The 12874-nt window shown below is 39.4% G+C and overlaps 1 protein-coding gene across 1 annotated transcript in view; it reads right to left on the reverse strand.

The window, feature by feature from the left end:
- The window catches only part of CRACDL (CRACD like), a 99855-nt gene that overhangs the window by 75598 nt on the left and 11383 nt on the right, over positions 1–12874 (reverse strand). The window contains exon 2 of the mRNA XM_007959531.1: positions 1259–1427. Coding sequence (XP_007957722.1) covers positions 1259–1427 — 169 coding nt within the window. The remainder of the gene's footprint in view (positions 1–1258; positions 1428–12874) is intronic.

A 12874-nucleotide genomic window follows, 5' to 3' on the forward strand; every position in this document is an offset into this window, starting at 1 on the left:
AAAAAACAAAATAAACAAACAAACTCATTGCCATCGAGTCAATTTCGACTCATAGTGATCCTATAGAACAGAGCAGAACTTCCCCATAGGGTTTCCAAGGCTGTAATCTACAGAAGCAGACTGCTACATCTTTCTCACACAGAATAGCTGGTGGGTTCGAACCACTGACCTTTCGTTTAGCAGCCGAGCGTTTAACTACTACACTACCAGGGCTTTTTGTTTATATTAATAACAGTGGAATAATTTGCCAGAGGATAGTGATAATGATTGCACAATATAAAGAACCTAACAATCTCACTAAAGAATACATGTAAAAATTGTTGAACTGAAAAACATTTTGTTATGTGTATTTTTATTATGCACACACAACAAAGTTAAAAACAAACAGGCAAGGAGGCTCCTGAGGACGAGAGGAGGAGAGAGGACATATCATCGGAAGGCTTAAACCTATGACTCCATCTGGGTCTAATCCCCAATCCTCAGGGTCATGATGCCTTCTGAAGATTTTATCCTCCAAATTAAGAGGCCAATGACGCTGAAAAGAAAATACAAAAGGTGGTGTTGCAATAAATAGGTTTCTTTTGTTTCCTTTTGGTCACAGAAATAATTTCTAGGATAACTGGAGTATATGTATTATTACTATTTTGAGGAAATAAAAGTTAAATAAGGATTTCTTCACTAGACTTTCCCAAATTTTCATATGTATTGGGTATATATTAGACTATTTTTCTAATATTAAACAGCAAGAAACTTTTTTCAGTTTTAGTATCTCTAATGGAAAAATTTCTTATTAAATTATTACTCAAAGGTCAACTTTAGAGATAGGCAGTTTTCTAGTTTAGTATCCAAGTCCTCAAGAGAGTTTTAAGCCAAATTAAACCAGGGCCCATATCCTGGTTTATCCTATAGCTATAGGATTCTGGCAAATTCCAAACTTTCTCTAAGGCTTCGTTTGCTCATTTATAGTAAAGTGATATATGGTACCTTCTCTCCCACAGTTATTGTGACTTTTAATAGATACAACACCTGGCACACAGTAGGTGCTCAATGTTTTCTCCAACCCTTTGTGTGAAAAGACCAAAACCACAATTTCTATAAAAGAACTTCCAATGAAATTACCTAGAAGAAAAGTAGGCTCAGAAAACCAATAGGCAAATTACCGAGAGAGTAAAATAGAATGTTTGGGTCCACCTGTACCCAGCCACCCCTCATGCTTGTTGGGCCACACAAAACCTCATGGATATATAAAGCAACTCACTCAAGTTCATCCTCTGAGTCATAGCCCACTGGCCCTGACTCAAGGGCAATGACCTCACTCTTCGCCTGACTTTGTTTCCAGGTGCTACTTCCTGTGGTTGAGGGTGATTCCTTTCTCTTCTTCTTCCCAAAGAACTTCTTAAAAGTTTTGAATTTGGATTTTTTCTTTCCTAGATAAATTTAAAAACATGTAAATAAGTAAAAGCATGCATTTGTGTGCATACATGAACTCACCAAACACAGGTGAGATGTGTCCATGAAAGAGAGAAAAGCAAGATTTTTGTCTGTACATCAATCATCCATTCCTAAAGAGACTTCTTAACTGTACAGATGCACACAACACATCTTTTTTTTTTTTTGCTTTCTTTTTTTTTTTTTTAATTGTGATTTGGATGAAGATCTACAGAGCAAATTCACTTTCCATACAGCAGTTCACATACACTGTCTCATGACATTGACCACAGTTTACCATTATGCAACAGCTCTCCTCCCACTTCCTCCCCATAGTTACCTCTTCCCAGTGTCCATCCCTCCATACACACCTACCCCCTGAGCTGTCTCCCTTCTTTCTGCCCTTCTTTCTCCCATAATTGTTCTCTCCAAGGAGTGTATCTACCTGAGGTAACTGTTCAACTAATATGCCTGTCTTTTGTTTGGCTGGAAACCACGGGTGTGGGTTCAATTCCAGACCTGAAGGACAGATAGGGGCCATAGTTTCAGCAATTCCACCAGGCTCCATCAGACCAGCAAATCTGGTCGCCCCCTTTTTTTTCTCCAAATGATTTTGAGTTTTGTTCCACATTGTTCTCCCTACTCTATCAAGGATCTCCTACATAGATCCCCTTCCAAGTGGATGACAGTGGTACCAGACACCATCTAGTTCTTCTGGTCTCATAGTCATATAGGCTGCAGATCGGATGGTGTACCAGTCACTAGGACTAATTCTTTCCACGAATTTTGGTTTTCTTCATTCTTCTTTGCTCTGGATGAGGAGAGACCCATCGTTGCATCTAGATGGCAGCTTGCTAGCTTTTAAGATCCCAGTCGCTACTCGCCAAAGTAGGAGGTAGAACAATGTTTTGTATAGTATGTTATGCCAATTGAGCTTGATGTCCCCTGCAACTATGGTCCCAAGCCTGCAGGTTCAACTACTTGGTCACTCTGAGTAGCTGGCTGTAACCAAGCAGTGACCACAACTTTGCCTCTTTTCAGCTCTACTATACACCTGGGCATTCTGATCATTCACATAAACTTATAGGACCACTGTCTGCCAACCCTATACATGTTCTTGTATACACTCTCCATTTCATAGACATACCTAATCGTTCAACCTGTCCACCCATCTATCCACCCATATACCCATGTTTGCCTTTACTGACAATGCAGTACTGTACAACACATCATTTTTACACATCAAAAGCCCAATCTGGATTTCTGTTTAGGTTGGACAGTTAATAAAAATAAAATAAGCTTTAGTACATGATCACAGGAAAAAAAAAAAAACACAGTGAACTTCCCTGTCACTTGAAATCAAGGTTTCATTTCTAAAATATACACGTTGTTGTTGTTATGTGCCATCAAGTAGGACCCTACTCATAGCGACTCCTCCTTGGGTTTCTGAGGCAGTATCACTATGGAAGTAGACTGTCCAACCTTCCTTCCAAGGAGTGGCTGGTGGGTTTGAACCGCCAGCTTTCTGGTTAGCAGTCAAATGCCTTAGGCACTATGCTACCAGAGCTCCTAAAATATACATAGTCAACAACAAAAAGTTCTGATAAGGTGAAGGCCTGCGATAACCCAATTTTTTTTTTTTTTTTTTCAAAATAATTCTCAAGTGCTTCATTCAGGGTGGACATATGCACCAATAAATCAGAGAAGGCCTAGCCTCATGGGCAAGGGGTTGCTTGCTGGAGTGCCAAGAGCCATGATGAGCTAACAACTTTTAGTGAGAAAATATACCAGATGGTGGGCAAATGATTAAGGCACTCAGCTGCTAAAGGAAAGGTTGGAGGTGGGAGTCCACACAGAGGCACCTCAAAAGAAATACCTGGTGGTCTACTTCTAAAAAATAAGCCACTGAAAATCCTATGGAGCATAGTTCCACTCTGATACGCATGGGGTCACCATGAGTTGGAGGCCACTCTACAGCAACTGGTTTTGCCTTTTGGTCACTGCCGCAGTAGAAGGCATGCAGCAGTGCTGAGCCTGACTCAGGATTGTTAGGATCTCTGATGCTTTTTAACATTTTGTACTCTCTTCTCTGAGGTCACCTTCATTCTTGCCTACAATTCTATCATGTCTGGGATCCCGTGATTACACATGAGCAGCTCAGCAAAGTTTACCCTTTTCCTTCTGAATGTTTGTAAGAACAAGGGATGCAGCATCCCAGATAACTGGGATGCTGTCTAATATAGCCTTAAAACATGCTAAAACAATTTATAACTTTCCTAGTTCTGTAAGTAAATAATGTTGTAAACCAAAGGAGCTCTGGTGGCGTGGTGGTTAAGGCATTCGGCTGCTAATCAAAAGGTTGGCAGTTTGAACCTACCAGCTGTTAGCTATTCCATGGGAGAAAGATGAAGCAGTCTGCTTCCATAAATATTTACAGCCTTGGAAACCAAATGAGACAGTTCTACTCTGTCCTATAAGATCACTATGAGTTGGAATCAATTTAATAGCAGTGAAAGTGAAAAAGTTATAAACCAAAATCCTTAAAAGTAAAACAAAACAGGAGCTTTCTATTTTGTTGTTAGAGATGTCCATTTGGGAGCTCAGCATAATTTTCTTTAATGTGGAGAATTATTCTGGAGGAGTTCCTACATCACCTTAGCTGAAACAAATCCCTGACCAAAGAGAAATTATACAGTAAAGTTTTATTGGAAATTTTCTTTTTATAATCATAAAATTATGTTGCTGATAGTTCTCAAAGAGAACGTAGTATTTTAAACTGAAGATTTTTCTGCATTGGGTCAGGCCACCAACTGGCCTTTGCCTAGTCATGTATAAAAATGTATTGCCTTATTATCCTTTTCAGTCAAAGATGCTGTGACAGCATTAACAAATGTGGTTAAGAGTGTGGCTACAAAAACTCAAAGCATAACCTCTGCACACTTTTGTTCCACTTGCAGTGGGTAGTCAGTCATTTATTAGGGGGCCTGTTTTCACTTGCTAGGCTTTTAAAATAAATTTCTTTAATGGTTATGTTGTTGTTGCTGTTATGTGCCGTCAAGTCAAACCCGACTCATAGCGACCCCTCCCAAGTTTCCGAGGCAGTATCACTACAGAAGTAGGATTGCCCAACCTTTCTTCCGAGGAGTGGCTGGTGGATTTGAACCACCAGCAGTCTGGTTAGCAGGCAAGTGCCTTAGCCACTATGCTACCAGAGCTCCTTTAATGGTTATAGAACTACTCAATTTTTCTACTTCTTGGATCTGTTTGTTTTTTTTTTTTTTTCCTAGGAATTTCTGTATTTTTTTTCTAGGAATTTCTGTATTTGTTTCCAAATTTACTGACACAAAGTTGTTAACAATATTCTGTTATTGTTTTAGTATCTGCTGCATCTGTAGTGATGTACCCCTTTTCATCCCTGACATCAATTATTTGTGCCTCTTTCTTTTTTCCCTGGTCAACTACACCAGAAGTTTATCAATTTTATTTGACTTAAAAAAAAAAACCTGTTAATTCTCTAATGAAGGATTATTTTTATTTTGTTAATTTTTGCTTTTATTCTTGTTTTTCCTTCTATATCTTCAGGTTTATTGTGCTAATTTAAAAAACTCCTTGAGATGAATCTTTAGCTTATTATTTTTCTGGCTTTCTCTGTTTTCATAATATACATACTTAAGGCAATACATTTTTAAATCTATTTTGATTACATTCACATGTTTTGATATATAGTATTTTAATTTTTGTTTGGTGAGAAATGGTTTATAATTTCCACGATACCTTCTTAGACTCATGGCTTATTTAGAAGAGTATGTCTTAATTTTCAAGCACTTGGTTATTTCTGAATTATCTATTATTGATTTCTACTCTAATTTTTGGGAGTTCTGGTGGTGTAGTACCTAAGGTACTTGACTGCTAACCAGGCTGGTGGTTCAAACCCACCAGCCATTCCTTGGAAGGAAGACTGGGCAATCTATTTCCATAGTGATACTACCTCAGAAACCCTAGGAGGGGTCACTATTAGTTGGGTCTGACTCAATGGCAGTGATTCTAATTGTGTTGTGGTCAGAGAATATCGCTGATGGTAGATTTCTTATTTATCTTAATTTGTCAATTTCTATTTAATCACTGTTCACTTTATGCAAGTACCTAAAAATAAAAAATTCTTACCCTTGCTAGGAAATTGAAACTTTTGTGAAATGTCTCTATTTGTAGTAATGCTTTTTGTCTTAAATTCTACTTTGATGATATGAATACAGCTATGCAAGCTTCCATTTCTCAGTGTTGGCATGATACTATGTTTTTCTATCCTTTAGCTTTCAACTTTTCTTAATTCTTACATCTTATATTTAAGATGTATACTTCTAATAGCATATAAAGTTTTAGAAATCCAATGTGACAGTCTTTAACTTTTAACTGGAACAATGACTATGATTAGCCCATTTATATTTACTCTACTGATACACTAGTTTTTTAAAAGTCTATTATTACCTTATGTCCTTTTTTCTAAATCTATTTTCTTGTCTTCTTTTTGGATTAATAGACTTATCTTTTTTATTTTTCCCCTGAATAGTTTGCAAGCTTTACCTTCTGTTCTGTTCTTTTAGTGATGACTTTAGAAATGATAATACCCATTATATCATGAGACAATGCAAGGATCTTGTTGTTGTAGTTAGGTACTGTTGACTCAGTTCTGACTCATGGCGACCCCATGTACAACAGAACTAAATACTGCTTGCTGCTACACTATCCTCACACTGTTATGTTTCAGCCCATCATTACAGCCACTGTGTCAATCCATGTTGATGGTCTTTCCCTGGTGGCATAGTGCCTAAGGCATTTGATTGCTAACCAGCAGGCTGGCGGTTCAAATCCACCAGCCACTCCTCAGAAGGAAGACTGGGCAATCTGCTTCTGTGGTGATACTACCTTGGAATTGACGTGATAGCAGAGTTTTTATTTGTTTGTTTTTTTCCTCCTTTAACAAGAACAATCTCCTTCTTGAGGGACTGGTCCCTTCCGACATGACCAAAGTACATGAGACAATGTCTGGCCATTTTCACTTCTAAAGAGCATTCTGGCTGTACCTCTTCTAAGACCGATTTGCTCATTCTTCTGGAAGTCCAAGGTATTTTCAATACTCTTTGCCAACACTAAAATTCAAATGCATGAATTCTTCTGTGCTCTACCTTATTCACTGTCCAGTTTTCTTGTGCATATGAAACTATTGAAAATGTCACAGGTTGGGTCAGATGTACCTTTGTCTTCAAAGTGCTATTTTTGTTCTTTAACATTTCAAGGAGCTCTTTTGCAAAAGATTTGTCTAGTGCAGTAAGTCATTTGATCTCCCAACTGCTGCTTCCATGGACGCTATCATGGATCCAAGTAAAATGAAATCCTTGACAATGTCAATCTTCTCTCCATTCATTGTGATGCTGTGAGGATTTCTGTTTTCTTTACATTGAGATGCAATCCAAACTGAAGGCTATAGTCTTTGATGTTCATCAATAAATGAATATTTATTCCATTTTATACCTCCTACTGTTTTACTTGAGGTAGAATCGTCTTCCATGCAGGAGACCTGGGTTCGATTCCTGGTCAGCGTACCTCACGTGCAGCTACCACTTGTGTCAGTGGAGGCTCATGTGTTGCTATGATGCTAAAAAGTTTCCAGCAGATCTTCCAGACTAAGTCAAACTAAGGAAAAAGGCCTAGTGGTCTACTTCTAAAAATCAGAAAATAAATATCCTATGGATCACAATGGTCCAATCCTGTTGGGCATGGGTTTGCCATGAGTTGGGACCCAACTCAATAGTAGGTAACATTATTTTAATTATAATTTCTTAAAAAAAAAAAAACATATTCTCCAATGTTCTTTTAGATGTATCTGCTCATTTATCACTTTATTTGTTCATCATTTTTTTTTATGTTCCAGATCTTCCATCTGGGATGATTTTCCTTCTGCCTGAAGTACATCCTCTAGAATTTGCTTTACAAAAAAAAAAAAAAACCCAAATAACTCACTGCCGCTGAGTCACTTCCAAGTCATAGCGACCCCTCCTTGGATTTCCGAAGCAGTATCTATGGAAGCAGATTGCCCACTCTTCCTTCCGTGGAGTGGCTGGTGAGTTTGATCTGCCAACCTTCTCGTTAGCAGTCAAATGCCTTAAGCACTACTCCACCAGAAGACTAAGGTGCCCCTAACCCAAACTATGGTATTTTCAATCACTTCATATACATGTGAAAGCTGGACAATGAATAAGGAAGACCAAAGAAGAGTTGATGCCTTTGAATTTTCTTTGTCTTGGCAAAGAAAACTGAAAATACCATGGGACTGCCAAAAGAACGAATAAATCTGTCCTGGAAGAAGTACAACCAGAATGCTCCTTGGAAGCAAGAATGACCAGACTTCATTTCACCCACTTTGGTCATTCCTAAAGGGACAGGGAGGCAGCATTTTCTAACCTCCTCTAACTATACAAGAAGAGGACAGAATCACAATCAGCAGCCCAAGGCCTGGTCCTATGAAGTCAGGCATGCCTCTACCCTCCAGCTCTTTTACTGACCTTGACACCAACTGTTCCTCCCACAGCACCCACTACCTCTCTGCTGGGTTATAATTCACTGCAGTGGCCACGAAGAACTCACAGACACCACTCACAGATTATGGGGTTTATTAGGGAAGCAACAAGCTACAATTCAAGTTCAGGGACACACTCAGTCTCTTGCACCTGGCTGTCTCACTCTCTGTCTCTCAATAGTATCTCTCTCTCTCAGCAGTGCGTGTCTCTTGTTTCTCTCTCTCAGCAAGTGCATCCTTCTCAGAATCTTGTCTCTTAGTCAGCACTAAGAGATTCCTTCTGCCTCTAGGAGGGCTCCTTCATATTCTGGCAGAGTGGCCAAACTAACCAAGCCCAACATCAGAATTCTATACACCTGAGAGAGAGAGAACTTTCCAGAAGATGGTTTTGTGCTGGTTCAACAGAAATACACTAGGTGGGTAACTTTAACAATCAGCTACTCAGATGCCCATGGCAAAGTGGGAGGTACAAAAATTATGGCTAGAAAAGCCATACCAGGTAATTTACTACACTGCAGTCATGTTGTCAGAAGGGACATTTCCTAGAGAAGGATATCATGCTTGGTAAAGTGGAGGGTCAGTGAAAAATGGGAAGACTCTCAACAAGATGGATTGACACAGTGGCTGCAACAATGGGCTCAGGTATAGCAAGGATTTTGAGGATGGTGCAGGACTAGGCAGTGTTTCGTTCTGTTGTACATAGGGTTTCCACAAGTTGGAGCTGACTCAAAGGCCTAAGAACAACACCAGGGACTAATGATGTAGAACATTTTTTCATGTGTTTATCTGCCATCTATGTATCTTCTTAGGTGAAGCATCTTTTAAAATCTTTTCACCACTTTTAAATTAGGTTGTTTGTTTTCTTCTTGCTGAATGTTGAGTTCTGAATATATTCTAAATAAAAGACCTTTATCTAGCGTGATTTACAAATATCTTCTCCTAGTCTGTGTCTTGTCTTTTCATTTTCTTAAGTGTCTTTCATTGAGCAGAAGTTTTAAATTTTGATGAAGTTCAGTATTTCAATTTTTTTCTTTTATGGATTGAGCTTTTGGTATGAAATATAATAATGCTTGCCTAATCCAAGGCTATAAATATTTTCTCCAATGCTTTCTTTTAAAAGTTTTATAGTTTTAAATTTAGGTCTATTTGAGTTAACTTTTATATAATTGAGGTATAGGTCAAAGTTCATTTTTTCCTCAAATACGTACAGTTGTTCTAGCAGCGTTTGTTAAAAAGACTACCTTTTTGCCATTGAGTTGCCTTTGTATCTTCTCAAAAATCAACTGTTCATAATTGTATGCATCTATTTTTGGACTCCTTATCCTGCTCTATCACTAATACCACACCGTCTTGAGAACTGTAGCTTTACTGTTAAGTGTGGAAATCAGGTAGTGTGAGTATTCTGACTTTGATGTTTAAAAAAACTGTTTAAACTATTCTAGTTCTTTTGCTTTTCCATATAAACTTTAGAATCAGCTTGTCAGTATCTGCAAAAAGTCCTGATGGGATTTTGTTTGGGATTAAATTGAATCTATACATCTATTTGGGGAGAACTGATATCTTAGCAACAGTGAGTATTCCAATCAATACATATGCTACATCTCTCCATGTATTCAAGCCTTCATTGATTTCTTTCAACAATTATTTTTATTTTTCAGCATAAAAATTTGGCAGTATTTTGTTAGATTTATACCCAAATATAAAAGCCAAAATACTATATATGTATTTTTTATATTTGGGTATAAATCTAACAATATACATGCCAAATTTTTATCCTGAAAAATGACTGCTAACCAGAAGGCTGTTGGTTCAAACCCACCAGCCACTCCTCAGTGGTTGGGCAGTCTACTGTAGTGACACCACCCTGGAAACCCAAGGAGGGGTTGCTATGAGTCGGGGTCGACTCGATGGCAGTGAGTTTGTTTTTTTGGTTTGGTTTTATACCCAAATATTTAATTTTTGGTACTATTGTAAACGATACTTCTAAAAATTCAATTTTTGATTGTTCATTGCTGGTAAACAGAACTGATTTTTGTATACTGCCCTTGTATCTGTGAACTTGCTAGAATCACTTAATAGTTCTAGGCACTCTTTTCATATGATCTGTATGATCATGCCATCTGCAGATAGAGACAGTTTTATTTCTTCTTTACATTATGTACATCTCTTATTTTTCTGCCTTGTTGTGCGGGCTAGGTAGATGCCACTTTTTGTAGCCTCTTCTTCCTTCCAAATACTTTCAATTTGTTTTTTATTATCTTCAAATGTAGTATACATAGTTGTTTTATTGCACATATTTGATAATTCTGATATCTGATGCCTTTGGGTTGTCAATTTCTGTTGTTTCTGCTGGTTCTCACTCATGGTGCCTTGTTTCCTTATGCGACTGACTTATTGTAGTACTTAAAATATCATTTATTCTAATAAATTGATAGAAGACATCTTCTTTACAGAAGACTGTTCACTTCTGCAAGAGACCTGGAGTCACAACCAGTCTAGAAGTACTATTAACTAAGTTCAAGGGTGAGGGTCTCTGAATTACCCAGGCAATGCAAATTCAAGTTAAAGATCCTCATAAGGGTTGGTATGTCTATGGTTCACACTCACTCAGATTGTGTAGCTCCTTCAGTTCCAGATTATTGTGAGGATTGTCTTCAATTAGATGCTTCATCTTGTACAGTCTCTGTGCTTTGATATCTGACCCTTTCCCGTACCTCCTACCTCATGAAGATATGAAAGTAAAATTTAAATTTACCAAGACTGGCAAATGGTCACAAGGCAAAAGTGGTTTCTACGTTCATTTATCTCCCATTTTTCTTTCCATTCTGGACTAGTTACTTACTATCTTGCAAGCGTTTTTATTATTTTTAAAAGTTTATTATTTTTTTTTCAGTTGTTATCCAGAAGTTTTCTTTTGCAATAGGAGAGGCTTGATCTGAATAACCTGGCTCACTGTTATATGAAAAGTGCTTACTTAGTTTCTGTGGTAGTTATGTTTGTGTGTCAACTTGGCTAGGCCTGGCACTTTGAACTTGGACTTAAAGCCTCCAAACTGTAAGAATAAACTCCTGTTTGTTAAGGCCATCCCATTTGTGGTATATTCTTGTCAGAGCAACACTAGGTAAACAGAACAGAATTTGGTAGCGAGAGAGTGGGGTGCTGCTCTGATACCTAAAATGTGGAATGGGAGTGGAGTGCATCCTTGACCTGAGACCCTGGCAGAGAGATTCCGGTATACGGCATGACAGATGGTAGGAGCAGAGCCGAGAGAACTGGCATGAGACAGCAATGGCTTACCAGCCCACGGAGGAGAAAGCCGGGTGCCACTGAAGGTGGCTTCCTGGTGGAGTGGGTTGCCTTCGGGCATTAATTGGTAGAGAAGACCAGCATAAAATGGAGTAGTAGGTTTGGCCAGCCCACGGAGCAAGAAAGCTGAGTGTTTTCAGGGCAGGAAGATTTCCTGCAGAGTGGATTGCCTTTGGCATTAATCAGCAGAAGCGGAGAGACCAATGAAACGGAAGCAGAGCTGCCTCAGCCTGAAAGGGTAGGACCATGGCCTTTGGGGGTGCAATGATCACAGTCCCCTAGGTTTCAAAGAGCCAGGCCTTCACCAGCTTGGTTCTGGAGTGTGGGGCTGCTCCTTCATGTGAGCCAGTGGGATGGAGCCACAACCGCTGCCCAAGAGTGAGGGGGCAGGGCTGCCAAGCACAAGAGGGAGAGGAACAGGCCCTCCAGGCCAAGGGGGTGAGGTCACTAGTCAGGAACTAGGGGACTGGAGCCACCCAGTGGAGGAGACCTATACAGACACCACCCACTGAAGATCTGTACAGGTGCCAAGTTGACAAGGGGTGGAATTGTGGTCGTTATGTTTGTGTGTCAACTTGGCTGGGCCTGGTTGACTGGGCAGCTGAATGTAGTGTTCCCCATGATGAGACTGGTAATCAACTCCATGGTGGAATCTACTGGGAGCAGCTGAGTAGCTGCCTTTGGGTATGTGGTCTGCTTTCTGTATATAAGGAGAAGCTTTGAGAATGGTCTCTAGCCTATGGTACGCCTGGACCCTGCAAGTAGCCATGTTGTTGCTCAGCAGCCTGCTATGCTCTGGTGACCTTGGAACTTACAATAGACTTAAGTTAATGGCCTGCCGTGTGGTTTGGTAACATCAGGACTGTGCCTTTTTACTTGTCAACCTTGGGGCTTCTCAGCTTCAGCAGCTCTCTGAGTGAAGAAATGTTTCTAGCTCCAGTGGGCCGGAAGCAGGAAGCAGGGCTGGACCCCAAGGTTGAGGCGCTTTCACCCAGCCCCTAGAGCCTGGCATTTGCACTTGGACTTAAAGCCTCCAAATTGTAAGAATAAACGCCTGTTTGTTAAGGCCATCCCATTTGTGGTATATTCTTGTCAGAGTGGCACTAGGTAACCAGAACAGTTTCTCTTACTTTTTAAAAACTGACTCTGCAAGATGATCTTATAAGTCATTTTGTGACTTATAGTATCCAAAACTAGCATTGACTGAGATTGTTTTAGGCTAATAAAATACTTTTTAAAGCACATTTTTTTTATTCAAAATAAATATTTCAGTGTTCTATGATATGAGAATTTTTTTCCCCCACATGAACCAAAGTTTATTAAAGAGAAAGGGAAGAGCTCGTGAAGAAGAGATAGAGAGGGGCGTTCACCTATGCTAGCCTCCAGTCCTTCCCCAAACAAAGGATTTCTTAGGGCTTATGAAGGGTTTTCAGAGCTCTGGTAGCACAGTGCCCAAGGTATCCAACTGCCAACCAGAAGGCTGGTGGTTCAAACCCACCAGCCACTCCTTGGAAGGAAGACTTGGTAATCTACTTCCGTAAAGACTTACTGCTTTGGAAACCCAAT

This window comes from Orycteropus afer, unplaced genomic scaffold (genome assembly GCF_000298275.1).
Source record: "Orycteropus afer afer isolate SDZICR_OR568_19922 unplaced genomic scaffold, OryAfe1.0 scaffold00017, whole genome shotgun sequence".
In the NCBI taxonomy this organism is placed as follows: Eukaryota; Metazoa; Chordata; class Mammalia; order Tubulidentata; family Orycteropodidae; genus Orycteropus; species Orycteropus afer.